Below are 27,176 nucleotides of genomic sequence, written 5' to 3' on the forward strand. Positions count from 1 at the left end.
TTACGCCGCTCAGTGAAAGCCAACTGCAACCTTACAGTCAGCTACTTTTTTTAATTACTCTGCTGCTCTGTACACATTGCAAAAGTGTACCAATGCTGAGGTTTTCGTGGTAAGCTGGGAGAGGAGTTAACAGCATGCTACTAGCACTATCTAACCTCAGTTGTTTTATCCCAACATGGCTGTGGTTTGGTCTTCAAACAAGCCAAAAGATAAGCAAATATCTAATGTGACCCCTCTTGCATCATGTATATTTTATGAAAGCAAACAGCACTGGGTAATGTTGTGATTCATACCTCACCGCTGAATACTCAACAGAGTAATCACTTCACCAGAACAGGTGTTGCAAGTGCTTTTATTCCTCCCCAAAATGAACAACAAATATGAACCACAGTGAGGGAATCCCATGCAGAGGTTGCTGGGGGCAGAGAGGGAGCCTCTGCTCTCCCTACACCCAAAATAGCGTCCAGAGGATCCTGTATTGGTTTTGCTCCAGTTCTCACAAGCAGGTAACCGGACAAAAGACAGGGATAGGTTACATAGTGGTAGACCTAGGAGAAGTCAGCTTTTCTGATTCCTGTTCCCTGTTTAACAGCGGCACCGTATCTTCCTTGTCACTAGGACCCCAGAGTTACATTTCCATAATTGTTCATCTGGTTTCTTCTTAAAATAATGCATGGACTACACAAACAGGAGAATCTTATTTCAGCGAAGCATCTCATTGCAAAGGCATCCTGGAAAGAGCAGAAAAAGGCAAAAACCATCATTCACGTCATTAGTAGAATCACACAAGTCAAAAACTAAAAACAATTGCACATAGTTCTCAGCTCCCTTGAGACCTGACATTTAAATCTCATGTATATTTCCTGCAAGTCTTACAAGAGCTTCTTAAAAATACGCTTGTCTGCAGCTAAGTGATGAAGCACCAAATCCAAGCCATACACACCAAGAATCTTAAACCAACTATCAGTTAGTATTTGTTGTTCTAAATAATTATAAATTAAGAAATGAAAATTTGAGTAAGAGACACACTGAGCCAAGGTTACTAATATGACTTTTAAAAACTTGCATTTAGGTCTCAAAACATCTGGAGGAGAACTATACAGCAGAAAGAAAACACCACTTGTTTTGAGATGGACTTTCAGGATCCTTAGGTCCTGAAATGCCACTGAAATCCACTAAACAGGTCATCTTTCTCTTTTAAACATTATAGGATTTTAAAGTAAGTGCAGTTTAAGGAGGAGGACACTGTTACAGTGCCAGCGCTTTTCCCTTAAAAGTTTATCCTGACTGAATGAAATTTGGAACCCGGAAAGGATTTGCCAAAGAAAGGCTCTTTAAGATTTCAATAATAAAAATGTGGAGCAATTCTTAAGTCTGTTCTTAAGTCACAAAGTGGGACAGCGTAAGCAGACACAGGAGACTTGTACACTTTAATAAGTACAGTTGTCTAGATAAAAGGGTAGACACCACGAGTTTCCAAACTGCAACCCTATTACCTGCTAATGTGTGGGCTCTGCACTGTATTTTTGGTCCTTTGGAAACAACTGCAGACCTATGCCAACTCCTCCTTTTGTTTTAACTTTCTCAAATTTATTGCAGTACCACAGTATTAGTCCGTCATTCTGGGAAGCTATATTATCATTTCCTTTCATTCTGCCATGAATAATTCGGTTTGTTAGTCGGAGTTCTCTCTCAAGTTAATCCTCTGCAAAATCAGAAACAAGCTATTTTACTGTTCTTGATCAGCGTGTTCCTCCAGCACTATACTAGTCCAACCCCATAGACATCTTTCAGAAATTAGCTGTGATGAACTAGCTGTACTGCGAGCTGCGTTACTGAAAAATATAATGACGTGCTTACATTTTCAGCTGCTTTGGATAAGAGTTTAGCACACATTAGTAGACATTCAGGAAGTAGAAATCGCCTCCTGTGCCCACTTTGTGGCTTACGGGCATATAACACACCTTTCGCGGTTATGGAGCTGGAAGAGAGTGAGCAGCAAAACATACATTGGTGAGGCTACCATCTGGCAGCTTCTGAATATAAAAACATAGAAAGAAATGGCAATTCTGTACGAGAATAAGATAACTCATCCCAGTGTCCAGTCTCTGACAGCAGCCAGGACAGATGCTCAAGGGAAAAGCGTAAAACACAGAACAAGCATGATAGTCTTGTTCCAGCTTGCATCCAGACCATCGGCTCTGTCCCTGTCTCGACCCTTTTGGAAATCATTTCTCCTTTTGGCCTCCAGGACATCTTGCGGCAACAAGCTCAATAAACCAATTACGCACTACTGTGAAACACTTTTCCCTTTTGTTTTTTGCTTTATAATCCCACCAGGCACCCCCTACTGCTTGTGTTTTGAGAAAGAATATTTAATCTTTCCCTATCTGCCTTCCCCATACTATTCAGGACTTTATGGTCTCCTATCATAACCCTTTCCTGTCCCATTTGTCTGTTTTCCAAACCTTATGAAAATTGGCATCTTTAAACTTACTTTCTGCACGGATCACTTCAGTCTCTGCTCTTCTCTTTACCTTTTCTAGTTTTGCTGTATTCAAGAAGTGATAATTAGAGGTGTGTGTTATATTGCTTACATTATATTGCATTATATTATACTATACTGTGCTATATTAATCCTATCTAAAAGGCGGTATACTCATGAGTTATACAGAGGCCGAAAAATGCTCTGTTCATTCCCTGTCCCTTTCCCAGTAATCTCTAATAGCCTATTTACCTTTTTGACTACTGCTGAGCACTGAACTAGGATTTTCATATACCACAACCCAACAGTCACAGGGTGATACCAGTATCCTGAAGGCAGTCAAATCCCCAATTTAAACATCCCATTGACTTCAAAGTGTCTCAACCGAAGAACAAATGTGCAATAGAGTGAATCTATCCCTGAAGAAAGGGCTGAAATATGGCCCACGCATCTCTTAGCTCCTATTCAAATAGTTCGTGTATGTGGAAGAACGGCTATTTTGCATAGGACTGAATTTAACCCCAAATAGTTTGCCAGTTCTAGTTGGCATGAATTGAGCAAAAAAGACTCTGATTCATTTATTTAACCCTAAAAGGTCAGAAACAGCGTACATTTAGCAGATACAAATGATTTTTGCTCATTCTGACCATAAACAAACTGTTCTAGGAAAGGAGGAAGCACTCCCTACCTCCACTTTTTTTGTTCCTGATGGCTTTCTGCAGATCTGCATGGCTCTTGAACACAGAAGTTATACTCCAGAGCACGGACATATATTGTCTGGGAGGGGCACTAAGATGAACTAATTCAATCAATAAAATATTTCAATCATCTGAGTTCAGTTGCATGCATTGTGATAGGGAGAAGAACATTTGGAAGCGGACCCTAAAATAATATTAAAATTACACATAATTAATGAAAAAACTATATTTTAGCTACTAAAACATATTAAGAATTATTAAAGCAAGTAAAATATGTGTTTGTAGAATTTCTAAGCTCTAAAACATTAGGTACAAATGAGCAACTGACTTAAAGAAGAGACAACTTCTAATGACTGCCTCAAATCAAAGAAGTCCCGATCTTGGTTGGAACTTCAATGTGCTTTCAAATATAATCACAGCCCAGGTTACAGGTTTTATTTAAAAGGCTGTTTAAAAACATACCCTACATAGCAAACTCTGATATTGCATTGCACAAAAGCAGCCCATCATTTCTGTAGAATGCTTCTGCTGTGAAAAAGTGCATCACATAATCAGAAGTGATCATTCGTGTGAAAACCAAGACTAATGCTTCTGAAACCCTCAGGATTGTTGCATACATTCTTCTTTTTCCTATATGCCTCACAGTCACATCTGTATCTTCCTCAGTAGGGAGAACCAGTCTGTGCTCCTGTGCTACCTATGTTTTCAGCACGGTGATTGATTTGTTCATTCTTTCTCTCTTCCTTTCTTCCTTTTCCTTTCTTTCCATTTCTTTCTTTCTCCCTTTCTCCCTTTCTCTCTTTCTCCATTCCTCCCATCTCTGACACACTGGGGTGCACCTTTCAGCACTGCCAGATTCATTGGCTGTTCCCAAGTCATTATCTAGAGATGGATCCGGACTACTGAATTGAGACTGACTTGAAACATCCCAAAACCTTCAGGTTTTAGACCCAGAGCTCTTATTTGGATCCATCGCTGCTGCGCCCTTCTGCTTGTGAAGGATGCTTTAACATCTCCGTGTGGTTCCTCACGCCTTTCCATTGACCACGTCGCCCAGCACGCATTGCGCATGAAGTTAGAACTTTCTAAGTGATATAAGGCAGAGCTATTCTGCTGGGTCTGGCATCATGCCCTCTCCTTCTGGTGAAAATGTTTGACCGGCACTTTTTTGTAAAAGACTGATCATTTCTCACGCACATCACTGAGTCTTCGGCTCCATGTGTCAACAGAGGAGAGAAAAAAAAGGGTTCTTTGTGCATTTATTGTTCTGCTGATTGGTGACAAAAATAAAGCAAAACATTCCTGAATACTCTCACACAAGATTTACAAGAAGACAACAGTAACTGCCTGAGGATAATAATTAAACAATGCCCACAAAACTTTTGGGGATAGAAGGCTGTCGCAGCTTGCCTTTAATTTTGCTCATGATCTTGCATAGTTTTGTTAACTAATTGTGCTATTGGCTTAGGAATCTCTGATGTGGCATTAATTTGGGAGCTGTGGAAAAGTGACAATCATCAGAGCCACAGCAGATGTGGCTGAATAGCTCAAGTCACAGGCTGCAAAAAAATTGTGTTTCTGATTGAATTCTGCCCAACGAGAGTGGGAGCACATCCCTACACACGGGAGGGAGTGAGCTCTCATAGCAGACGAACGAGAGAGAGAAAACACCAAGTAAAGTAACACACTGCACTAACCCCAAGTTATTCCAGAGGCAGCAAAATTAACAATCACAATTTCCTATGGGTCTGCATCCGCCGTTCCCAGCAGCTGGTGCCCCCGCTGGGTTTGGAGCAGCCAGCCTCTGTGCGCCGGGCTTTGCGCTGCGGCGCGGGGGGAGCACAGCGGCAGCACCCCGGGGAGCGGGTGGAGGCAGCGTGGCTGGAGGGTGGCACCCACACCCCCCCCGAGGGTGGCACCCCCTTCCTAATGCTGTGAGGAGCAGCCATGACCTCAGTTAGCGCCTTCGCGCCCCTCTCCCAACCTGTGAGCTGAGTCTGTCCACTTGCAGCCCACTGCATACCCCACAGGCACCCCAAAAGGGGCCCCTACCAGCCCCCAAACACCTAATTTAGCTGACCAGGTCTCCACTTGCAACCACACAAGCCTGATCTGACCTCCCCTGGCCAACAGTTCCACAATGAGTCAGTGCGAAACCCGCAATCCTTCATGGAGGGCAATAACTTAATTCATTTCTGGTACAAAATAAAACAAACACAGCATTGTTTGCAAATAAACTGTCATTTCTCTCCCACGGGATTACACTATGGTTTGAAGGGTGTGTTGACATTTAAAAGGAAATCGCGTGTATATGCATCTCTGTCTGTATATATACTGTGCACACACACCCATCTCACCATGAGCACTGTTTCTCAGAGCATCATCCATACGAATGACAGCATTTTGTTTCACTGTAGCAGACCAAGCCACATAGGACAGTTTTCTTGCAGCAGATAGCCAGGATTTTAGTATTTCATTGGTTGCCAGTGATATAACCAAGACGCTACAGAGTACCTCAGAGCTGCCCACAACCTCTGCTTGTTGCAGAGCACAAAGCCTCTGTTTGTGGAATCAAGCTTCTAGCTTGCATGGAAAAATCATGCTTTGCTTCCTCTGATTATTGTAAAGAAGATGTGAGCTTAGTACAGCTGGAAACCAGAAGGCAAGTAAAACAAAATCAAAAGTCAGCACAGTTATTTTTTATATAATCTTGGCATTTTCAGGCCAACCTGACGATGGCAGGGAGAGGCAGGTGTCAGGTCCTTAGGCAACAGCAAAGGTGCTCTCTGAATAAGGTTTCAGCAATTTTGCCTCTTCTAGAAAAACCTCGAAGCAGTGTTAATTTTCTCTGGTCCAGCAGCCAGCAGGAGATGGCAGAAGAGAAGAACCTTGCCTGGCACGCGGACCTTGACGGCAGAGCCCAGTCCGGCGGTACCTCGTCGCAGGAAGAAGGGAGAAGTCATCCCTGCAGGGTGCCAGGGCACGGAGGAGTTTCCCTCACCGGGCTGGGAGCGGCAGAAAGGAGCCAGGCAGCCATCCGCCACTGGAGCAGCATCCCATGGAAAGCCACATGCTCCCTTGTCTCTTTTGTTGAGAACAACATGGTAGCACCAAGTCATTGCTGTGCTTCAGGTGGCTGGAAGAGGTCTCTTTTACTGCAGAGAACTGCTGCCCTCAAGGCTTTGCACCAGTGCTGAGGGAGCTCAGGCATCACGTTGGCATTTCAGACGCTTGGGAATCGCTAGGCCAGGGCATTAGTGACTTCTCCAGACGCCAGGCGGTAGGTCTGCAGCCAGTAACAACACGCTCACCTCCGGGACGGAGGGACACTTTGCACGTCTGATCTGTGCTGCCAGGCTGTTAGCGTGCTGCAGAGTTAGCCATCACCAACACCAGAGGTAAAAGAACCCCGCAACGGGCATTTAGTCATATATAAAACCAAAGTTAAAATGGCTAAAAGATGGGAATCAGTTACACTTCACATGCTATTAGGTTTTAAAATGCTGAGAAGCCCAGCAGTGGCATTTTTAAGCAGTGTTCGAGGCTGTCAGGGGCTCTGAGAGTTACTACTTACCCACTACTGTGTCCTCCACTCCCTGGTATTGGGCTTTACTTGGCACTAGGAACATCCCAGCTCTGCGGACTTGAACCACGGTGTTAATGTAACATGCTATCTATCCTTTGTCTTGATGACCAAAAAGTGCAGGGGCAGAGGTGACAAGAGCAATAGTACATTTGTACAATTGCATTAGGGGAAAGCTGATTTCTTGCAAGGCAATCTTTGAGGGAGACATTATTTAGAAAGAAGACATCAGGAGAAATAGACGTCCAAATGCAAATGCAGATGAAATGCAATAGCCAGTTATCATTCAGAGGATCTGAATCTTGCCAACAAGCAAAACCACAATAAATGGCTAATAAAAACGAATCTCTGTAAAGCATAAAAAAAATGTACATTACCATTATGTTGTGGTTAATTCTCAGACAATACTGCAAAATAAGAGTGAAGTGTTACTTCCTGTCATTTAAAGGAAAAGAAACCCAAACACCAAGAATTCTTCAGGCTAAGGAATGCAGACATACATCACGTCTGTGAGAATCATAAAAAGATCAAATGTAATATTTTCTTTCAGTGCAGACAACTGCTTTGAGATTTTCCATTCAGACAGCCTTGAAAACCGCCTCCAGCATTTGCCAATTACTACTGACAAATACCATTTGGTAGTGAGTGATGTTTTAAGTGAAATAAAACAGTGAAGAAAACTGAACATGATGAAAGGATTTTTTTTCTCCCTCTGAAGTGACTGTAAGTTATATATTCACAAGGTAGGGTTTACGCTTCCTGCCAGTGACAAATTCCATGTGATGTTGAGCGCGGAGGTGAAGTTTGTTTGACAGTAATAGGAAAGGAAGACAAAACTCGTTTTCATGTTCTTTTAAGCAGTCAGATATTTTCTAGCTATAAACAAAGGAGGAGTTGCTAGTACCTCTGTTCCACATCATTCTTCATAATATAAGTGCACTAATGGAGAGAATGATTCGCTAATACTGAAGTGGTCAGAGTGCAAAGAGGGCGTACAGTGGAGCTTTCTGTCAGCGGCACTTGGTTTACATATAAGCTGCAACCAGTAACAACCAGTGTATACCATATTTTTTAAAATATTTATCAGTCATGGAGAGCTTCGGGACAGGTAAAAATAGCTCACGCTATATGACTGGAAGAGGTGTTTAAAGAATGATTTCAGTAACCGACTATTAGTCCTCTTTTAACCTTTCCCCCTTTTAAACGCAGGATTGCAGTCCATTTAGCTCTACATTTACCACCTAAGACTGTCAAGAGTATTTGTCTCAGGTCCTTGTATCACGGTATCTGCTCACCTCATGGTCTCTAACTCTACACCCCAGCAGAGGCAGGCAGGTGTCCAGGAGGAAGGAAGCATGGTGCAGAGACCCCGAAGCCCAAACCCTCGGAGGTATCCCTGTCCCGATCTCTGCCTGGGCTGGGCTCACACAGCATCACAACCGTGTTACCCCTAGGACACCAAGTTACCAGAAATTTGCCTCTTCCTCCCAAGGGGAGTAGCATCTTTTTCTAACTACTACAATGCTGAGTAGCTGCAGCAGCTGTTTTCTGAATTATCCAAGTAATGCTCACATTTTCCCCCCTACTTGACATTCAACAGTTGCATCTTGCTATTGACTTAGATTCAAATCTTACTTTCATCTTGAACCAGTGGGGAAGGCAGGGGGGAAACTCTAGAGAATGTGGGTACATTAAGAACATGTTTCATGCTGTTTTATTTTGCAATGGTCTGGGGTTTCTTTGTTTAACAATTCTCTGCACGTTTTCTTTAACAAAAACATTTTATTTTGAAACTAGGAATGCTTAACCCATTGTTTTTCCAGTGCTGCTTCCTCTTTTTTTTTAAGGTGAGGGGGGGTGTTTACCCTCATCAGGTGATTCTCCCAAGAATTTTGAAAAATACGTTAATAAAAATAGTCAATGCTGTGATACGAGTTTCCACCTACTTTTGATGTTACAGCTCAAAACTTCAGCAGGGATATTCCTTCAGACTTCAGGAAAGGACTCCTGCCCCAGGCTCCCTGATCATTCTCAGGGAGGCATAAACCAAGGACTCACTTGCCAGCAAGTCCCACAGGCACGAACGTGGTGGCTTTATTGTGCACGTGTGGCTTTATTTATATGGCCCACGTGGCCAGAGCATGTGCGGGTGACATGTATCAGACTGTGCGCAGGTGCAGGTCGATTGCCTGGCACACGTGCATTAAGACCAGCATGTGCGGGTCTCATAGGACATGAAAAGCCCTTGCCACACTGCTTGACTGCATAGATGTGGCCAGTCAGGCACACTCCAGTCACTGCTGCACCAAAGGAGCTCTCTGCCTTCTGGAAGTCCCAGAGTAAGAAGGAAATTCTGCTTCATCCACCTGAACAACTCCTTTCAGTAAAAAGTCAGGCATAGGGCAGCCTAACCTGTGCCAGGTGCTGTTCCTCCATGGCTTTGCCTCTGTGCATGCACCGGAGGACGTGAAGAGCTACCTCAAGAGTGAGGAGATTGAAGTGGTGCAAACCCTGTGAAACTTCCACCCACGCTGCAGGATGTTATCCCAGTCATGATTCAAGTGTAATGCACTTCAAGAGGGCCAAGGCTGACAGACTGAGCGGTACCATACCTGGCCACCACTTACCCTGTCCAGCCACACTGCGCAGAGGGGAATTTGAGCTCGCTCTCACACACACACTCAGCTTTCCCCAAGTGCAAGAGTTCAGCCGACACCCTGGTGCTTCCAGTGCAAAGAGTAGATTGGAAGAGGAGTCATGCTCTCTGATCCTTCTACCAGGCTGTAGTAACTCCCCTGTAATTGCAATGCATTTTGTTCTTTTCTTTAAAATATAAAAAAAAAAAGAAAATAAAGCTTGAACCCACATAAACTGATTTCTGTCAGCAAGCTTTGGACTACAACTATGCCTAATGAAGCCCTGAGGCCAGATATCAAAGGCAAGGTGTAACTCCGTTCGAGCCAAGTGGAATTAAATCAGCATAAAACAGACATGGGATGAACTGTTTTTCCACGGTTTTTGCTGGAAGCAGCCAGGGACAGAGACAATGTTAAGTCTTCTGAGGTTCAGACCAGACTGATCTGCTGTGCTCCTCCGGGCCTGTGCCAAGCATACGTGGTTCTCTACCTGTATCTAGAAAGGGAATGGCCATTCCCATAGGCAGGGACTTCTTTGGAGGAGAACAAGCACCCATCATTGCCATTGTCTCCAACACAGTTAAGCTCAAGGTCGGGTTCAAAATTTCTGACTTTCTATTGTGAGTTTAGCCTGGATGCATGAGAAAACAAATCTCTGTATATCTCAATATGCTATTCTCCCCTTCCACGCTCACATATTTTCTGAACACATTAGCCAATTTCTATCAAAAGAGCAGTCTCAAACACCACACCTATGCTGTCTTTGTGAATGTTGTTGGCTGTATGCTCAAAGCCCAGCTCTCTGACCATCCACACCTTCTGAGCCTTGGAGCATATTCAAAGGGGTGATCACGAGAGCACCCCATTTGAAATGCCAGAGGAAATCTGGGGACTGCTCATTGCCTTCTGTTTCCTCCAATACACATTCCCTACCTCATTAGACAGCTCCACACTCAAGAGCATCCCAGCCAGCGCAGCTCACATTCTCCAACTCCTATTCCATACAGCAGGGCAACCCCACCGGTGAGTGACGGTGGGAGGCATTACATGTCTCTCCATGACAGAGAGGCTGACTGCACTGCCGTACCAGAAGCCTGACATGAGAGATTTCCCACCTGGCAACGCTGAGGGATCCATACCCATCCCGTCTGTGCATGACAGCAGGGAACAGCAAGACACCCGGATGGACCAGCACAACCAAAAGGCTCCCTCTATCACTGCAGTTCTGTCACAAACAGCATTCTTTCTCCCCTGTCCTTCACCCTAAAGCCCCTGCTCTAATATTGCAGAAAAAATGCCAAATCAGGGTTACGCAGCCAAGTAAACCCAATAGTCCTGCTCCCATGAAGCTAGGATAGCACTGGCTAGCCACAGCATGGCACACACAGACACACACGTACGTACTTGCCTGACGCTATATGATTTTCTAAGGGTTACTGTCCAGACTGTAGTTTACCCCTCTCACCTTCCTATCCCTTCCCAAAAAGGCGCAGAAATGGCCACCCTGGCCACCACACCCTTTCTGGTGGGGCAGCAGGACTGTCCAGATATCTACATGAACTTAGAGGCAGAGAAAAGCCAAACAGGCGTGTGTGCTCTTTGTTAGTGTACAAAACATCCCTTCTCCAGTGGGACCACTCTGCCCCTCCTGTCCTAGCCCACCCTTCCCCTTCCACCTCCACAGCCCAGCCCACACTGCACTCCTAGCAGGCCTTTAGGAGTCTCCCATGACCTACACAGTGTTTTCCCACTCCTGAGCCAGGGACTGGCTAGCCCGGCATCTAAGTACTCATCAGAAACAGTTCAGAGCAGCATGAGTTATCTTGGGATGGCATGGTCCCTTCTGATCTCTCGCCAACATCCTCTGCAGGCCAGCCCACCCACACCAAAGCATCTCTGTCGATGCAAAGTTCATCTCATGGGAAGGATACACAAATTCACTGGCACTTTCTTGCTGCAAAGAGGGCTGGCTTCTTACGGATAGAGATAGAGGCTCTGGATGTTGGCCCAGGCAGGGTGGTACAGACAGGCATGGCACCAGCCTCATGCTGAGAATGTCCCTCTGTCCTCTCCATAGTCATCATTGCCTGCCAAGGGTCAAAAGAGCCAAACTGCCACTGCCAGCTCCTCCCCAGCAGGAGGGAGCTACTAAAATAGCACATCCAGTGCCTGTTGGATACAGTGCTCCTCTAACAATTTTTCCAGCCCAATTCTGGCATCCTGGTAGAGAGGTAAAGCACTGGACACAGCTGGCCCTGCCAGACTTGGAACAAGTACAGGTGTATGCAGAGAGGAAAAACATTCTTATATTAGAAGTGCACTGCAAATAGCTGCCTCCTGCCATGCACAGGGTGGTACTAGAGCCCAATCCACTTCAGTGCTCTCGAGATTGGCATGTCGCAGTATGGTCCAGCACTGGAGGCAGGGGGAAAGAGCTAAGGAACAGGAGAGAGGGCTTCGGGAGAAAACAGCAGCTTTGCAAGCAGCAGATCCCTCCACTCCTCCTCTTTTTAGCCGTAGGGCAACTGGGACAATCTGAAGGGGCTCTAAGGACATGCAGAGTAGACACACATTGGCTGTTTCAGAAGCCCCCGGGAAACTGAAGGCAAGGCAACAGACACCCATCAAAAGTAATAAGCAGACCACAAGCCATGAAAACGGGCAGTGAAGAAATCCCCAGCGAAGGAAAGGGTCAAACATCAGCTTATTACTATTAGACAGTAGAGAACTGACACAAGGGAGAGTCCACAAAATCACCCTACACAGAGGAAATGTTTCAGAGTTCAATCAGCCACATCAAAGGACATTTTTGAAAGAGATCTGTGCAAAAGATGAATCTGGCCCCTAATCTCTGAAGAAAAAACACATGAGCAGACAGTTCTCCATTGCAACCCCACTAGCTAAACCATTAGGGTCAAGTTAACGTAACAAAGATGATTTGAACCATTAGTTATGTCTCGGGTGATAGTTTCAGGGAAGAACAACATGATTCAACCTGAGAGAGGAGCAACCACAAGAAAGTTAAAATACAATAAAACTGAGAACAGATAAAAGATTACAAAGCTTCAAGTTTCACTTGAAACCAGCAGAAAGAAAACTACATTTTCAACTCTTTATCTAATACCAACCATGGTGTATCATTGAAGACAACACTTTTTACTACTAAAAATATAATACAGTAAATCGGATTATAACTGCATGTGGCTATAGTCATTTCTTATTTCTCTGTAGTACAGTTGCATCATCTAGTGGACAGCACAGATATTGCATTAGTTTTACACTAGTTTTACACAATTTACTTTCGGGTTCATTGAGTATCTTTGCTTTTCCACTGAATATAGCTCATTGCAGTGCTTTTTAAAACTTAATTCTGGAAGTATAGATATCCACTAAAATTTAGTGGAATGAACTGGAAATTTTTTTTTTCTTTCCACTCCAACCTGCAGCAGACTGGTGCCATCTAAGCTTTGTTAGATAGGGATAAAATCAAGTTCTTCTAGTTGAATTCAGCCATCGAGTCGTGATTTCCCTGCTCTTGTACTGAAATAATAAAAATCATTAATTTCACATGGTTCAGATCCAACTGCAGGTCCAACCTGAGGGAAAATTTGTAAATCTTTTAACAACTTCAGTTCATATTTATTGTGTAAAGAAACCCATAAAGTTCTGTTGGGACAATTTCCCTCTGTCCTAGAGTTCATTATCTTCATCACTGTAGTCATAGATGCACTGAGTGCAAACACACACTTCAAATTATGCTGAAGTGTGGCACTTTTAAAGGGGTGTTCTTTACCTTCTAGGTGCGGAGGGGCTACATACCCTGGGAGACATCATTTTTAAAAGCTCTTTCTTTGGGAATGTCATCTTTGAAATGTTTTCATAGTGTACCTAAAAGCTTTAATTATGAGGGTATGAGAGTTGATACTCCCTTATCTTGTCCTGAAACAGACAGGTCTAAAAGCACTTAGCAATGATGGATGATCTCCACACATTACAGCTGAAGAAAACTGTAAACTAGAAGCCACTCTCTGTAGAAGATCAAAGAAAATCATGCCGTATTTACATAAATTGACACAGGAAAGATACTGTCATGAGGTTTCATGTTTAAAATTTTTCAGTGACTTCAGACTGCACTAAATGAACTCCCCCCTCAAAAAAAAAAAAAAAATCAAGCTGTGCTATTTCTGTTTCACGCTCTTATCACAAGAAATAAAGCTTCTCTCATTACACCTACCCAAACCCAGTGTTTTCACTGCAGTCACAGAATGCATTCCTACTTTAGCTCTCTTGGGGTAACACTGCACAAGCTGGAAGAGAATCTAGCTCACTGCCATGGTCTATACCAGGTTTGTACTGCTAATGGTAAAAAGCTGAGATTTACAGATATGATCTGAAAGGAAATTTATACAAAGAGGGAAATAAAGTATGTCTTTCCACACTAAGATCACAGCTAAATCCCTTCTTAGACTAACAGAGAGCCAGAGCCAAATGTTAACAGCATGTCACTAAAGCTAAGCAGTTAAGATGTTTGCAGCTCAAAGTGGCTCTAGTTAAAGTAGAGGCTGAGAGTAAGCATCTTCACTCTTTGAAAACTTGATATAGTGTTCTGTAAGACAGCTGGGGAGCACTCCCACTGCACTTACTTCCTCAGTAGCTCTTAGCCCAGCTTAGGATACCCTGTCTTGCACATAGGTTAGGTTTGATTCAAAAAAGAATTTAAGCTTTTGCTGACTAGGCATATATATACATAAATGCTGAGTCATGATCTCTGTTATGCTGGTTTATTCCTGTTAGGAATCCATTGCTATTGATATGTCTTACAAAAGCACTAGTTCCAATTTCATAGTTTATTCAGGCAGGATTTTGCCTTTGACATTAAACACACATGGCTCTATTCAGAACACTTGCTACAGTGCTTAAAGTAAAGCTGGGGGCTTACTGCTGTGCTTACATGCAAGAGAGAGACAAGCAGTTCATACTGCCTGCTCTCCTGCACTGCCAGGTCCCCTTCCTACACTCCCTGGAGGGCATGCAGGAGTTGCAGAAGTAGAGCCCATATTCAAACCACCTGGTATAAATGTGTAGTCTATAGTGCAATACTGAAACAAGTAAACTTCTGTCAAACTAGCATCCATCTTGCAAGACACATCGTGCAGAAGTTATTCTTAAAATAGCCATCTCCAGAAAAAAAAGAAAAAGAAAAAAAAACAAAAACAACTAAACATCCTTATCTTCTTTAACTCTGGTACCATCTCATTACAAAATTATAAAATGAGAAACATATCTGTTCTTAGAGAATGAAAAAGTTTTTATTAAAAGAAAGTAAGAGGTCAAGCAGTTCAACTGTAATCATCACAATTGCAGGACATGTTCAAAGCAAGGATCCCTCTAGCCCAGTACCCTGTTTCCCAGGGTGTCCACCAACACCTTAAAAGAGCAAGCGCAGGTCAAGCATATACAATACTTGCCATCAATATCCTCCCAACCTTCAAGTATCTTGACATCAGGGGACTATGTAAGACCAAAGCTGGCTGACTGGCTGGCAACTGCCAACAGCTCTGTCTTCCGTGTCTATGTGCTCTGCACCCATGTCAACTTTTGTATCCATATTCCGTAGTAACATAATGGATTTGTAACCACATTCTGTTAGTTTTGAACCTGACTTCTTCAAGCTTCCTTTGAAAGCCCTCACTCCTTGCACTGTGAATGCTCAATCACCATCCACCCTCTTCATGTCACCCATGACTTCTGTAGACCTTTTTGCAGACCTAATCAAAATGAACGGGCAACAGTCAGAGGGTCAGGGTCTCAGCCCCACTATCTCTGCTGTAGCCAGGTTCAGTGGTACAGAAGGACCCTCACGCGAGCTGATGAGAATTGCCCTCGGTGGGATTAGTAGAGATTGCATTCCCAAATCCAGACAGTCATTTCATCCCAGGAGATACTTCAGAATGGGACAAACCAGAGTATAAAATATGGTGTCAAGTGACTTGCAGGGGTTAAAACCACAGTTTAGGCAAATATGAAATTAAGCTGGCCCAAAGAATGTAAGAAATGTGCTTCTAGCTCCAGAAGGCACCTCAGTTCCTCTCCCAACCCATTCACCCTGCCCCCTGCTGTGAAATATAAAGTAACCACACACTGTCAGCATCTCCATATGAACAATACAGAAAGCCCGAGAGTACAAGAGAGTCTCAGTGCATTAGAGTAAACAAGGCAGAAAATAGCTTATTTTCAGAATTTCCTAATCCTAGGAAGAGGTTATGAATATGGCACCTCAAAACCAAGAACTTTTGTTTTTGGAAACTGAGTAACAGCAAACAGTTACACTTCTCAGTTTCCCCAGTCTTTTGAACCTAAACCAACATTTCCTTCTGGGTGAGGAAAGGCCCTTCTCAGAGCTCCAGGTATCAAGATATTTCCTGTCCCAAACAGACTGACGCAGAAAAAAAAGCAGGGAAAACCCCTGGAATCCTCAAATCCAAGCAAGTCTACACAATAACATTCTTGTTCACAAGGTACCAAAGAAAGTCTGAAAGTGCATGTCCTAGTTTCGGCTGGGATAGGGTTAAATTTCTTCCTAGTGCTGTGTTTTGGATTTAGTATGAGGAGAATGTTGATAACACACTGATGTTTTCAGTTGTTGCTAAGTGCCCTCCTAGTCCAAGGACAGCTCCCGTGCCTACTGACTGAGCTAGGTACACAAGATGGGAGGGAACATAATCAGGACAGCCAGCCCAGCTGGCCAATGGGGTATTCCATACCATGTGACGTCATGCTCAGTATATGAAGGGTAGGCGTGATCCAGGAAGTACCGATCGCTACTTGGTTATCGGTCAGCGCGGGTGGTGAGCAATTGCATTGTGCATCACTCATTTTGTGTATTCTATCATTATTTATTATCATTATTTTCCCTTTTCTGTTCTATTAAACTGTCTTTATCTCAACCCACGAGTTTTTCTCACTCTTACCCTTCCGATTCTCTCCCCGTCCCACCGGGGGGGCGGGGGGAGTGAGTGAGCGGCTGCGTGGTATTTGGCTGCCTGCCAGGTTAAACCACGACAGTCCTTTTTGGCGCCCAACGTGGGGCTCGAAGGGTTGAGATAACGATAGATCTGACCAAAGTGTGTTAAGGCAAAATTGTTATAAGCATCCATTATATTGATTGGTCACAATGTTGATGTATTGGCTGTCAAAGTTGTGGGGCTGGCTCTCAATGTTGGGTCATGTAATACCTTGCTTGCAGTATGTGTTCCCGTTTGTGCTGTTTATCATCAGTCGGAACTGGGCCAAGATTATCATTTTGTTGCTGTTTTATGAGGTGATAAAATCATTGGTCGTAAGTCTAATCTGGTATCTGTACTCGGCACTGCCATCATTTCTGTACCTCGGGAACCACCTCTTAGAAATTATTGGTAATTGCACATGTTTCTCCTCGGAGAATGAATTTAAGGGGGAGACGGGATGAGACACTCTCTCCCACTTGTTCATCTTCCCTTCCATAACGTCAGAAACTCCTTTTTCTTCTATCCTCTTCACAAAGATGTCCACAATATTCCCTGAGAATTTTGAATATCCTTGGGATGTTCAAACAAGCATGTTCATATTGGTACTATGTCTCCTGAATGTGGTTCAGGCCTTGTTTAGGGTTAAACAACTATTCAGGAATACTGTCCAGAGATCAACCCTCAGGAACAAGAAAAGAGGGAGGGCAAGCAGCGGTGCCTCATCGGGGCGGGCGGAGCGGCGAGTCTCGGGGGCGGCTACAGACACGGTGGCTACTCAAAACCCCACGACAGGCACTGCGGCTACTCCAACCCCCACGACAACCCCTGTGGCTACCCAAACCCCAGCAACAGGCACTACAGCTGAACCAGAGGACCAACCCTTGCTGGTATCCGTTGCCCCTGTACAGAAGAGGAAATCTTGGAAGCGGAGATCAGGTCGTTTAGAAAGGGATGATGAAAGAGCAGGGACATCACGAGGAGAGGAGGAGGAAGAGGAAGAACTCATAAACAAGACGGAAACCACCCGATCCCTATCCCTGAGTGAGCTGCGAGATATGCGGAAAGATTTCAGCCGTCGTCCAGGCGAGCATATTGTTACCTGGCTGCTCCGATGCTGGGATAATGGGGCCAGTAGCCTGGAATTGGAGGGGAAGGAAGCCAAACAGCTGGGATCCCTTGCTAGGGAAGGAGGCATTGACAGAGCAATTGGAAAAGGGACACAGGCCCTCAGCCTCTGGAGGCGACTGCTGTCAGGTGTGAAGGAAAGGTATCCCTTCAAGGAAGATGTTATATATCGCCCAAGCAAATGGACCACTATGGAGAGAGGTATCCAGTACCTGAGAGAACTAGGCGTGCTGGAGGTGGTTTATAGTGACCTGGATGACCCCCGAACACCCAAAGATCCAGATGACGTCCAGTGCACGCGACCCATGTGGCGGAAGTTGGTACGGAGCGCACCAGCATCGTATGCCAGTTCGTTGGCAGTATTGTCCTGGGCAGAGGAAGAAGCACCAACGGTGGATGTCTTAGTTAGCAGACTTCGGGATTTTGAAGAAACTATCTCCTCCTCCCTTGTCTCGGCTGTAGAGAAACTGTCCCGAGAGGTCCAGCAACTCAAAGACGATAGGTCCTATTCTCCACCTGTACGGACCAGTATCTCAGCCATTAGGAGTCAGCGTTTTTCTCCTCAAGAGAGAGGATATAGAAAGTACACACCACGGGGCACCCTGTGGTTTTACCTGCGTGACCACGGAGAGGACATGAGGCAGTGGGATGGAAAACCTACCTTGACCCTAGAGGCACTTGTACGTGAGTTGCAAGGAAAAACAATCACACAAGGGGGTTCTCCCAGGAAAAATGCTGCTCCAGTTTTCAGGAAAACCCTGTCTCACGACGATCCAGTTTCCAGTGAACAGTTCCCCAGACATAGTAGAAGGGCTGATCTTACTTTGGACTGTAATGAAGGAATTCTTGACTCACGTTTGCAAGAAGTGAGAAGCGGATACTATGACCAGAACTAGAGGGGCCCTGCCTCCGGCCAGGTGGAGGAAAGGGACAACCGGGTTTACTGGACTGTGTGGATTCGATGGCCTGGCACATAAGAGCCACAGGAGTATAAGGCTGGTGCACAGCTCGTAGACACTGGTGCACAGTGCACCCTAATGCCATCAAGCTGTAAAGGGGCAGAACCCATCTGTATTTCTGGAGTGACAGGGGGATCCCAAGAGTTACCTGTATTGGAGGCCAAAGTGAGCCTAACCGGGAACGAGTGGCAGAAGCACCCCGTTGTGACTGGCCCAGAGGCTCCGTGCATCCTTGGCATAAACTACCTCAGGAGAGGGTATTTTAAGGACCCAAAAGGGTATCGGTGGGCTTTTGGTATAGCTGCCCTGGAGACACAGGAAATTAAACAGCTGTCCACCTTGCCCGGTCTCTCGGAGGACTCTTCTGTTGTGGGGTTGTTGAGGGTTGAAGAACAACAGGTACCAATCGCTACCACAACAGTGCATCGGCGACAATACCGCACCAACCGAGATTCCCTGATCCCCATCCATGAGCTGATTCGTCGACTGGAGAGCCAAGGAGTGATCAGCAAGACTCGCTCACCCTTCAACAGTCCCATATGGCCAGTGCGAAAGTCCAATGGAGAGTGGAGACTAACAGTAGACTACTGTGGCCTGAACGAAGTCACGCCGCCACTGAGTGCTGCCGTGCCGGACATGCTAGAACTTCAATACGAACTGGAGTCAAAAGCAGCCAAGTGGTACGCCACAATTGACATCGCTAATGCGTTCTTCTCAATCCCTTTGGCAGCAGAGTGCAGGCCACAGTTTGCTTTCACTTGGAGGGGCGTCCAGTACACCTGGAACCGACTGCCCCAGGGGTGGAAACACAGCCCTACCATTTGCCATGGACTGATCCACACCGCACTGGAACAGGTGAGGCTCCGGAACACCTGCAATACATTGATGACATCATCGTGTGGGGCAACACAGCAGAGGAAGTTTTTGAGAAAGGGGAGAGAATAATTCAAATCCTTCTGAAGGCCGGTTTTGCCATAAAACAAAGTAAGGTCAAGGGACCTGCACAGGAGATCCAGTTTTTAGGAATAAAATGGCAAGATGGACGTTGTCAGATCCCAATGGATGTGATCAACAAAATAACAGCCATGTCCCCACCGACTAGCAAAAGGGAAACACAAGCTTTCTTAGGCGTTGTGGGCTTTTGGAGAATGCATATTCCAGATTACAGCCTGATTGTAAGCCCTCTCTATCAAGTGACCAGGAAGAACGACTTCAGATGGGGCCCTGAGCAACAACAAGCCTTTGAACAAATTAAACAGGAGATAATTCAGGCAGTAGCCCTTGGGCCAGTCCGGGCAGGACAAGGTGTGAAGAATGTGCTCTACACCGCAGCCGGGGAGAATGGCCCCACCTGGAGCCTCTGGCAGAAAGCACCAGGGGAGACTCGAGGTCGACCCTTAGGGTTCTGGAGTCGGGGATACAGAGGATCCGAGGCCCGCTACACTCCAACTGAGAAGGAGATATTGGCAGCATATGAAGGGATTCAAGCTGCTTCGGAAGTGGTTGGCACTGAAGCACAGCTCCTCCTGGCACCCCGACTGCCGGTGCTGGGCTGGATGTTCAAAGGGAGCGTCCCCTCTACACATCATGCAACCGATGCTACGTGGAGTAAGTGGGTCGCGCTGATCACACAACGGGCCCGAATAGGAAACCCCAGTCGCCCAGGAATCTTGGAGGTGATCACGAACTGGCCAGAAGGCGAAGATTTTGGAATATCCCCAGAGGAGAAGGTGACACGTGCTGAAGAAGCCCCACTGTATAATAAACTACCAGAAAACGAGAAGCAATATGCCCTGTTCACTGATGGGTCCTGTCGCCTTGTGGGAAAACATCGGAGGTGGAAAGCTGCTGTATGGAGTCCTATACACCAAGTTGCAGAAACTGCTGAAGGAGAAGGTGAATCGAGCCAGTTTGCAGAGGTAAAAGCCATCCAGCTGGCCTTGGACATTGCTGAACGAGAAAAATGGCCAGTACTTTATCTCTATACTGACTCATGGATGGTGGCAAATGCCCTGTGGGGGTGGTTGCAGCAGTGGAAGCAGAACAACTGGCAGCGCAGAGGTAAACCCACCTGGGCTGCCGCATTGTGGCAAGATACTGCTGCCCGAGTAGAGAACCTGGTTGTAAAAGTACGTCACGTAGATGCTCACGTACCCAAGAGTCGGGCCACTGAAGAACATCAAAACAACCAGCAGGTGGACCAGGCTGCTAAGATTGAAGTGGCTCAGGTGGATCTGGACTGGCAACATAAGGGTGAATTATTTATAGCTCGGTGGGCCCATGATGCCTCAGGCCATCAAGGAAGAGATGCAACATATAGATGGGCTCGTGATCGAAGGGTGGACTTAACCATGGACGCTATTGCACAGGTTATCCATGAATGTGAAACGTGCGCTGCAATCAAACAAGCCAAGCGAGTAAAGCCTCTTTGGTATGGAGGACGATGGCTGAAATACAAATATGGGGAGGCCTGGCAGATTGATTATATCACACTCCCACAAACCCGGCACGGCAAGCGCTATGTGCTCACCATGGTGGAAGCAACCACCGGCTGGCTGGAGACATACCCTGTGCCCCATGCCACCGCCCGGAACACCATCCTGGGCCTTGAAAAGCAAGTCCTATGGCGACATGGCATCCCAGAAAGAATTGAGTCAGACAACGGGACTCATTTCGGAAACACCCTCATAGACACCTGGGCCAAAGAGCACGGCATTGAGTGGGTCTATCACATCCCCTACCATGCACCAGCCTCCGGGAAAATCGAACGATACAATGGGCTGCTAAAGACAACACTGAGGGCAATGGGTGGTGGGACATTCAAGCATTGGGATACACATTTAGCAAAAGCCACCTGGTTAGTCAACACTAGGGGGTCTGTTAATCGAGCTGGCCCTGCCCAATCAAGACTTTTATGTACTGTAGATGGAGATAAAGTCCCTGTCGTGCACATAAGAAATATGCTGGGGAAGACAGTCTGGGTTACTCCTGCCTCTGGCAAGGGAAAACCCATCCATGGGATTGCTTTTGCTCAAGGACCTGGGTGCACTTGGTGGGTGATGCAAAAGGATGGGCAAGTCCGGTGTGTACCTCAAGGGGATTTGATTTTGGGTGAAAATAGCCAATGAACTGAATTTTATGATGTCAATTGTTATATGATATTGTATATCATTATTTCTATGGTTGCTATCAATGGTATAGCAGTGAAAATCACCCAGATTAATGAAGAATGAACTAACTCCGATGAAACCGAGCAAAGTGCAACGATGATAGAACTGAACGAGTGCAGCAGTACCGAAATGAGAACTGGCTTCAGGATGCAACAGCCCAACACCACACACCATCCTTCTGGCCCTGAAAGACTGTTATGACAGATGGAGCCCAAAGTTGTGGACTAAAAGAACTCAATGGACATTTATATATATTTATGTATATATATGTATGTATATGTATTATATATGTATATACATAAAAAAGATAGTGGTGATTAATTGAAAGGTATCGAAAAATGTGAGACCTAAGCATAACGTAAATGGTATGGAATAAGGGGTGGATACTGTCCTAGTTTCGGCTGGGATAGGGTTAAATTTCTTCCTAGTGCTGTGTTTTGGATTTAGTATGAGGAGAATGTTGATAACACACTGATGTTTTCAGTTGTTGCTAAGTGCCCTCCTAGTCCAAGGACAGCTCCCGTGCCTACTGACTGAGCTAGGTACACAAGATGGGAGGGAACATAATCAGGACAGCCAGCCCAGCTGGCCAATGGGGTATTCCATACCATGTGACGTCATGCTCAGTATATGAAGGGTAGGCGTGATCCAGGAAGTACCGATCGCTACTTGGTTATCGGTCAGCGCGGGTGGTGAGCAATTGCATTGTGCATCACTCATTTTGTGTATTCTATCATTATTTATTATCATTATTTTCCCTTTTCTGTTCTATTAAACTGTCTTTATCTCAACCCACGAGTTTTTCTCACTCCTACCCTTCCGATTCTCTCCCCGTCCCACCGGGGGGGCGGGGGGAGTGAGTGAGTGGCTGCGTGGTATTTGGCTGCCTGCCAGGTTAAACCACGACAGTGCATTTGAGCTTGAATACTTACCAGTTTTCACTTGTTGCATTTTTTTCTTTAAATTATATCATTAGCTAGAATGCCTTTACTGCTGTATACATTTTCATTTATTTAGAAAATAGAGAAGTCTTGGAGAAAATGAACCAATATATTTACAAAAATAAACACTATTAAAAAACACAGTTCTTAAAAATTCCTAAAAATAGTAATGAAAAATTCTATGAAATGTGATTCCCCACAAAATGGAAAATAATCACAACACAACCACAATTATAAATGAAGTTTATACAGCTTAAATAAGGGTCCTGCCCCAAAACACTCTTTGAAGAAGTCTCTCTCTTCTGTAAATGACATAGGGAGCTCAAACTCCCTACGTAAGTAGAACTAACACTGAAAGGCAACTTATCCCCTTGTAGACAGGATGGGAACATTTCTCAATGTGACCACTAGAACTGCATAGAAACAGAATTAATTGCCTGGGTGGTCTTCCAAACAAGAAACAGAGTTCCAAGTGATATATCCTTTCAGTTCCCATTCCCAGCAAGAGGAGTCAGAACAAGAACTAGTGAGTCTGGAGGGAGTTTTGAGAGTGAAGGAGGGAAATTCACACTTCCTTACGTTCAAGAAACACTTGGGCTGAAACTGTGAAGGGAATGATTTGGAGTTGGTCACAATAGGACCGATGTGTGCGCTGGTCTGCATCTATTACTCCAGCAATGAACAGGCACTACACGAACTGCTAAGTCTTGGGGACATGTACAGATCGCAGGGGAAAAGTAAAGGATCAGTACAGGGCAAATATACGTGGCTCTGTCCTGTTCTTCTCTGTCAAGTGCCAGATCTCAAATACATGCTGAGGAGTATCTGCTTGACCCTATGATCCATGCTTCAGCCACACAGGCAGTTGTGAAGTCTTGGACTACTGAAGCTCACAATCCTGCAGCTGCTCAAATTACCCCAGAAGCTGTTTTGCTCATAGCAGCGTGATTTGGATGAGATGTGATGAAAGCCACCTGTGCTCCTCCCTAGCATTGGGGGTAACCTTTTGTATTAGTGAAGAAGGTCAGCAAAGAACAAAATAAGACTCTGGGTCCTATGTGATCCTGTAAACAAAACCAGGCATATTCTGATGACTTTTTACATTATTCTTTGCTGCTCACGTCCATTAAAACAGTTGAGCAAGGCACATCCATGGCAAATGAACTCCAATCAGCCACAGATGGGTCAAGCTGTTGCCATATTCAAGTTGCAAAGAATCTCAGCTGATTTTTGTAGTATTTTCAGATCTTCCAAGCGTAGTGCTTCTACCAAAGAGAGGTGTTTTTCAAGGTTCTCTTTTTTCCTTTTCAACTGGGAAATCTGAAGTTTATACAAATGGGATGAAATTACTAAAAATTCAGATTATTTAATATAGGACATGAACATAAAATTTGTGTAAAGCTCATCTGTGGTAGGGATTCCATGAACTAAGTCAGAATACAGTATTTTTTTTAACCTTCCACAAGAGAAACTGTAATAGTAAAAGAAAAAAAAAGAAGAAAAAAAAAAGGAAAAAATCATCACATGGATAAGAAGCAGACCAAAAACAAAGACAGGAAGGGAAATGTTTACCTGATATCAGGCTCCTAAGTCCATACTATCCTCAAGATGTTGCTCAAGATCAGATTCACCTCATATTCTGTGCATATATGTGTTTCCTTTGCAAAAGCATGGTTTTAACAATCCTTTTCCATGATAGCCATCCAACTTGACATTAAGTACACATGTTGTTTGCCAAAATTCAGAAAGGAGGGCAAGATTGTTTTTCTAAGAGTACAGACCTCCCTCACAGGAGATTGGCTGACGTGGGTAGCTCGTTTGGCTTGACTGGCTTTAGTGAACACAGCCTTCACTTTCCGCAACAAGGCACTCGTGGCAAGTCTGCAACATCTTATGTGCCCACCTCATACAAGCCTGCATTTTCTTTTAAGAGGTAACCTTAACAAACACATCGATACTGTAGGCAGAGCAAGGTTAAAAACTTTCCATTTGTTTACAGGGCTTTGTATAAGCTTTGTAACATGGTTCCTTTCTTTGCTGCAGCCACAAATTCTGCTGAGAAATTTAGTGCTGTCAGTCAACATAGAAACAAATCCTACACCACCCCAGTGTAGTCAATTCCCTCTGTCACTCTGTTCTCACCCCAGAAAATTACACGGCTGTACATGTACACATGGTAGGAGAGAAAGGAATCTGGGCTACCTTGTTCTTCCAGTCAAATTACCTGAAGAAGGACATGCTGTGTCTCCTCTATTAAAAAATGGCATATTTTTGCTGTTACATTCAAAGTCTGCTGTTCGTTGCTGGCTGAAATTACATCACCAAGCAGCGTTCTCCTCCAGCAAGTACTAAAACAAAAATGTTTGAACACCACACAGTCATTTGCTGTATTCACCAACTGAATGATAAACATATGGCTATGCTGAGAATAACATCGCTGGCATAAGGCAAGTAGGGTCAGCATACATGAAAAAGGCACATGGCATTCAGATATAAGACTGATAAGGCAAGCAAAAGACAAGAGAGATTTAATGGTCTGGAGCAGCAGTTCAATCCTCCAGCCCTACCCTTTCAGCCAAAGCCACAGTCTGCATTTAGATCAATGCTTCCAGTCTTTACTGCCATGCTGCCACCAACTTCAGCAGCACCAGTGAGGAGTAAAAGTTATTCACTCAGAACTTATTAGCATGGCTTCTGCTAAACCTCACCTCACATACTGACACATTTTATGGGCTTGAAACCAATACCACAGGGATTTATTTTTAGTTCTTATAATCAACTTATTCCACTCAGCAACGAATCTTTGAAGCATAAACAGCTTCAAACAAGAGAAAACATTTTTTTTAAATTATTATTTACTATTACAAGGAAATCCCAGGTAACCATTTTCTATTAATGCTGTTTAAGGCAAATTTGCCATTTGGAACAAATGATCAAAACTACGCTGACAGTCACTGGAGATGAATTTTCAGCGATTTATTTGGTTCTAGAATTTCAGAAGCAGCCTGTGGAGCACATGCTTCAAAGAAATCAAGCAAGGTCAATAGCATTTAAAAGTCCCATCAAATCAACAGGAAAAAGGTCTGGAGTCTGAACCTTAAAGTAGTATCTCGTTCTCAAAACAGAAAGGGAAAACAATGGTGTGTTTCTAGTGTTTAATACAAGAAAGTAAAAGACCAAACCAGCAAATAGGCAATGACTTCACATAATATGGTGTTCTTTGCCTTTCCTCTTTTCACTTCTCACCTGGAGTCAATGAGATAGACACAGCAAATCCAAATTGTCCCAGTATCTCACACACAGCCAGCAAAGAGCAAATAAAGGAAAATGTCACATGCACGTTGTCTAAATATTCAAAAAATCCTGAAACTTACAATTCATCTGCTCCAAGACTTAACAACTTGAGGGCTGTGAGGAGTCTCCAAGATGGTCCATCCCATCCAAAGGTCAGGTTTCTAAAAAGTCAGAAGTGATGAGATGCAGAAAGTATAGGTGATCTTTTACAGCACAATAGCTTTCTTCCTGACAAGTGTCAACAAGGGAAGATCTGCTCTTCGGAACTAGAGGACTCCCTGACTCCCCTTACTCTGCTGCTATCCACAGCTAGGAGACAGCCTGGACCTTGAAACCTATCTCAAGCTTTGATATTGTTGTTTACCACTTCTACCTTCTCTCACAAACAGTAAGCAAAACAGTTTGTTAAATAAAACAAATAATTATTTTATGCTGGATTTTGGTACTAGAAGCAAATTTGACTCCCAGAGAAACTGAAAAGAAAGCTCACATGGAAACAAAAAACTCCAGATACCTACTCTAAGAAATCATGATCCTTTAGAATGGAAATTTTTGCATTTCTCTGCTTGTCCAGTGGTGGAAAATATTTGAGGAGAGTATCTGCATAAAAACACATTTTAGATATTTAAAGAAATGGTATGCAGAAGAAACCACAATCTTCAATTCTGAAATGACATTTCAACCATATTTTTCAAGCAGCTATAGGACAAAACCAAAACCTACTACCTTTTGGTGAACTTCAACATAATCAAAAATGTATCTTCTTCTCAAAAGCTATCAGCAATCTCCAGGATTGTATCCTTATAATGGAAATCCTGATTCAAATTAAAGTTATGAACCACTCTTGGCAACTTCAGTTTGTGGGGATCAGGACTTAAATCCTGAAGTCAATGGTACAATCTAAGACATCCGATTGGAAGCTCTACATACGTGCTGGTAAGAATCTCAATTTTACAAAAGGGAAAGTTTCCAAAGCACACTTTCAATTTTAAAACTCCATTCCTTACATTCTACGCAGTTCAAAGTGGTATCAAATGCTATTCCACTTCTTAGAGATACACACAAATATCTTGATGGCACTAAAAAAAAATTATAATGCCTTAAAATGCATTGTGCATATTGTGCATTGTGCATATATATATATACATATGCAAGTGCATGTACTTCTTCACTATCCTTTAGTTATCCCTTTTTACCCACGTCTGTTGAAAACAGACAGCATTAATATGTTCAGATGCTCTGCTCTCTACTGTTGTAGCTTTCAATGTCAAGACAATC

The 27,176-nt window shown here is 44.2% G+C and overlaps 1 protein-coding gene across 2 annotated transcripts in view; it reads right to left on the reverse strand.

Annotated features, from left to right (window-relative positions):
* Positions 1-334: 334 nt before the first annotated feature.
* SETD4 (SET domain containing 4) overlaps positions 335-27,176 on the reverse strand; it is a 32,773-nt gene continuing 5,931 nt past the window's right edge. The window contains exons 8-11 of one of the 2 annotated variants that reach the window (XM_075172329.1): positions 26,417-26,498; positions 25,979-26,059; positions 24,829-24,952; positions 335-731 (exon numbers count right to left, since the gene is read on the reverse strand). In XM_075172329.1, coding sequence (XP_075028430.1) covers positions 615-731; positions 24,829-24,952; positions 25,979-26,059; positions 26,417-26,498 — 404 coding nt within the window. In that variant the 3' untranslated portion in view covers positions 335-614. Of the gene's footprint in view, positions 732-22,480; positions 23,925-24,828; positions 24,953-25,978; positions 26,060-26,416; positions 26,499-27,176 lie in introns of those variants that run through there. The other variant, XM_075172321.1, reaches the window with a different exon arrangement.

This window comes from Calonectris borealis, chromosome 1, assembly GCF_964195595.1.
Source record: "Calonectris borealis chromosome 1, bCalBor7.hap1.2, whole genome shotgun sequence".
NCBI lineage: Eukaryota > Metazoa > Chordata > Aves > Procellariiformes > Procellariidae > Calonectris > Calonectris borealis.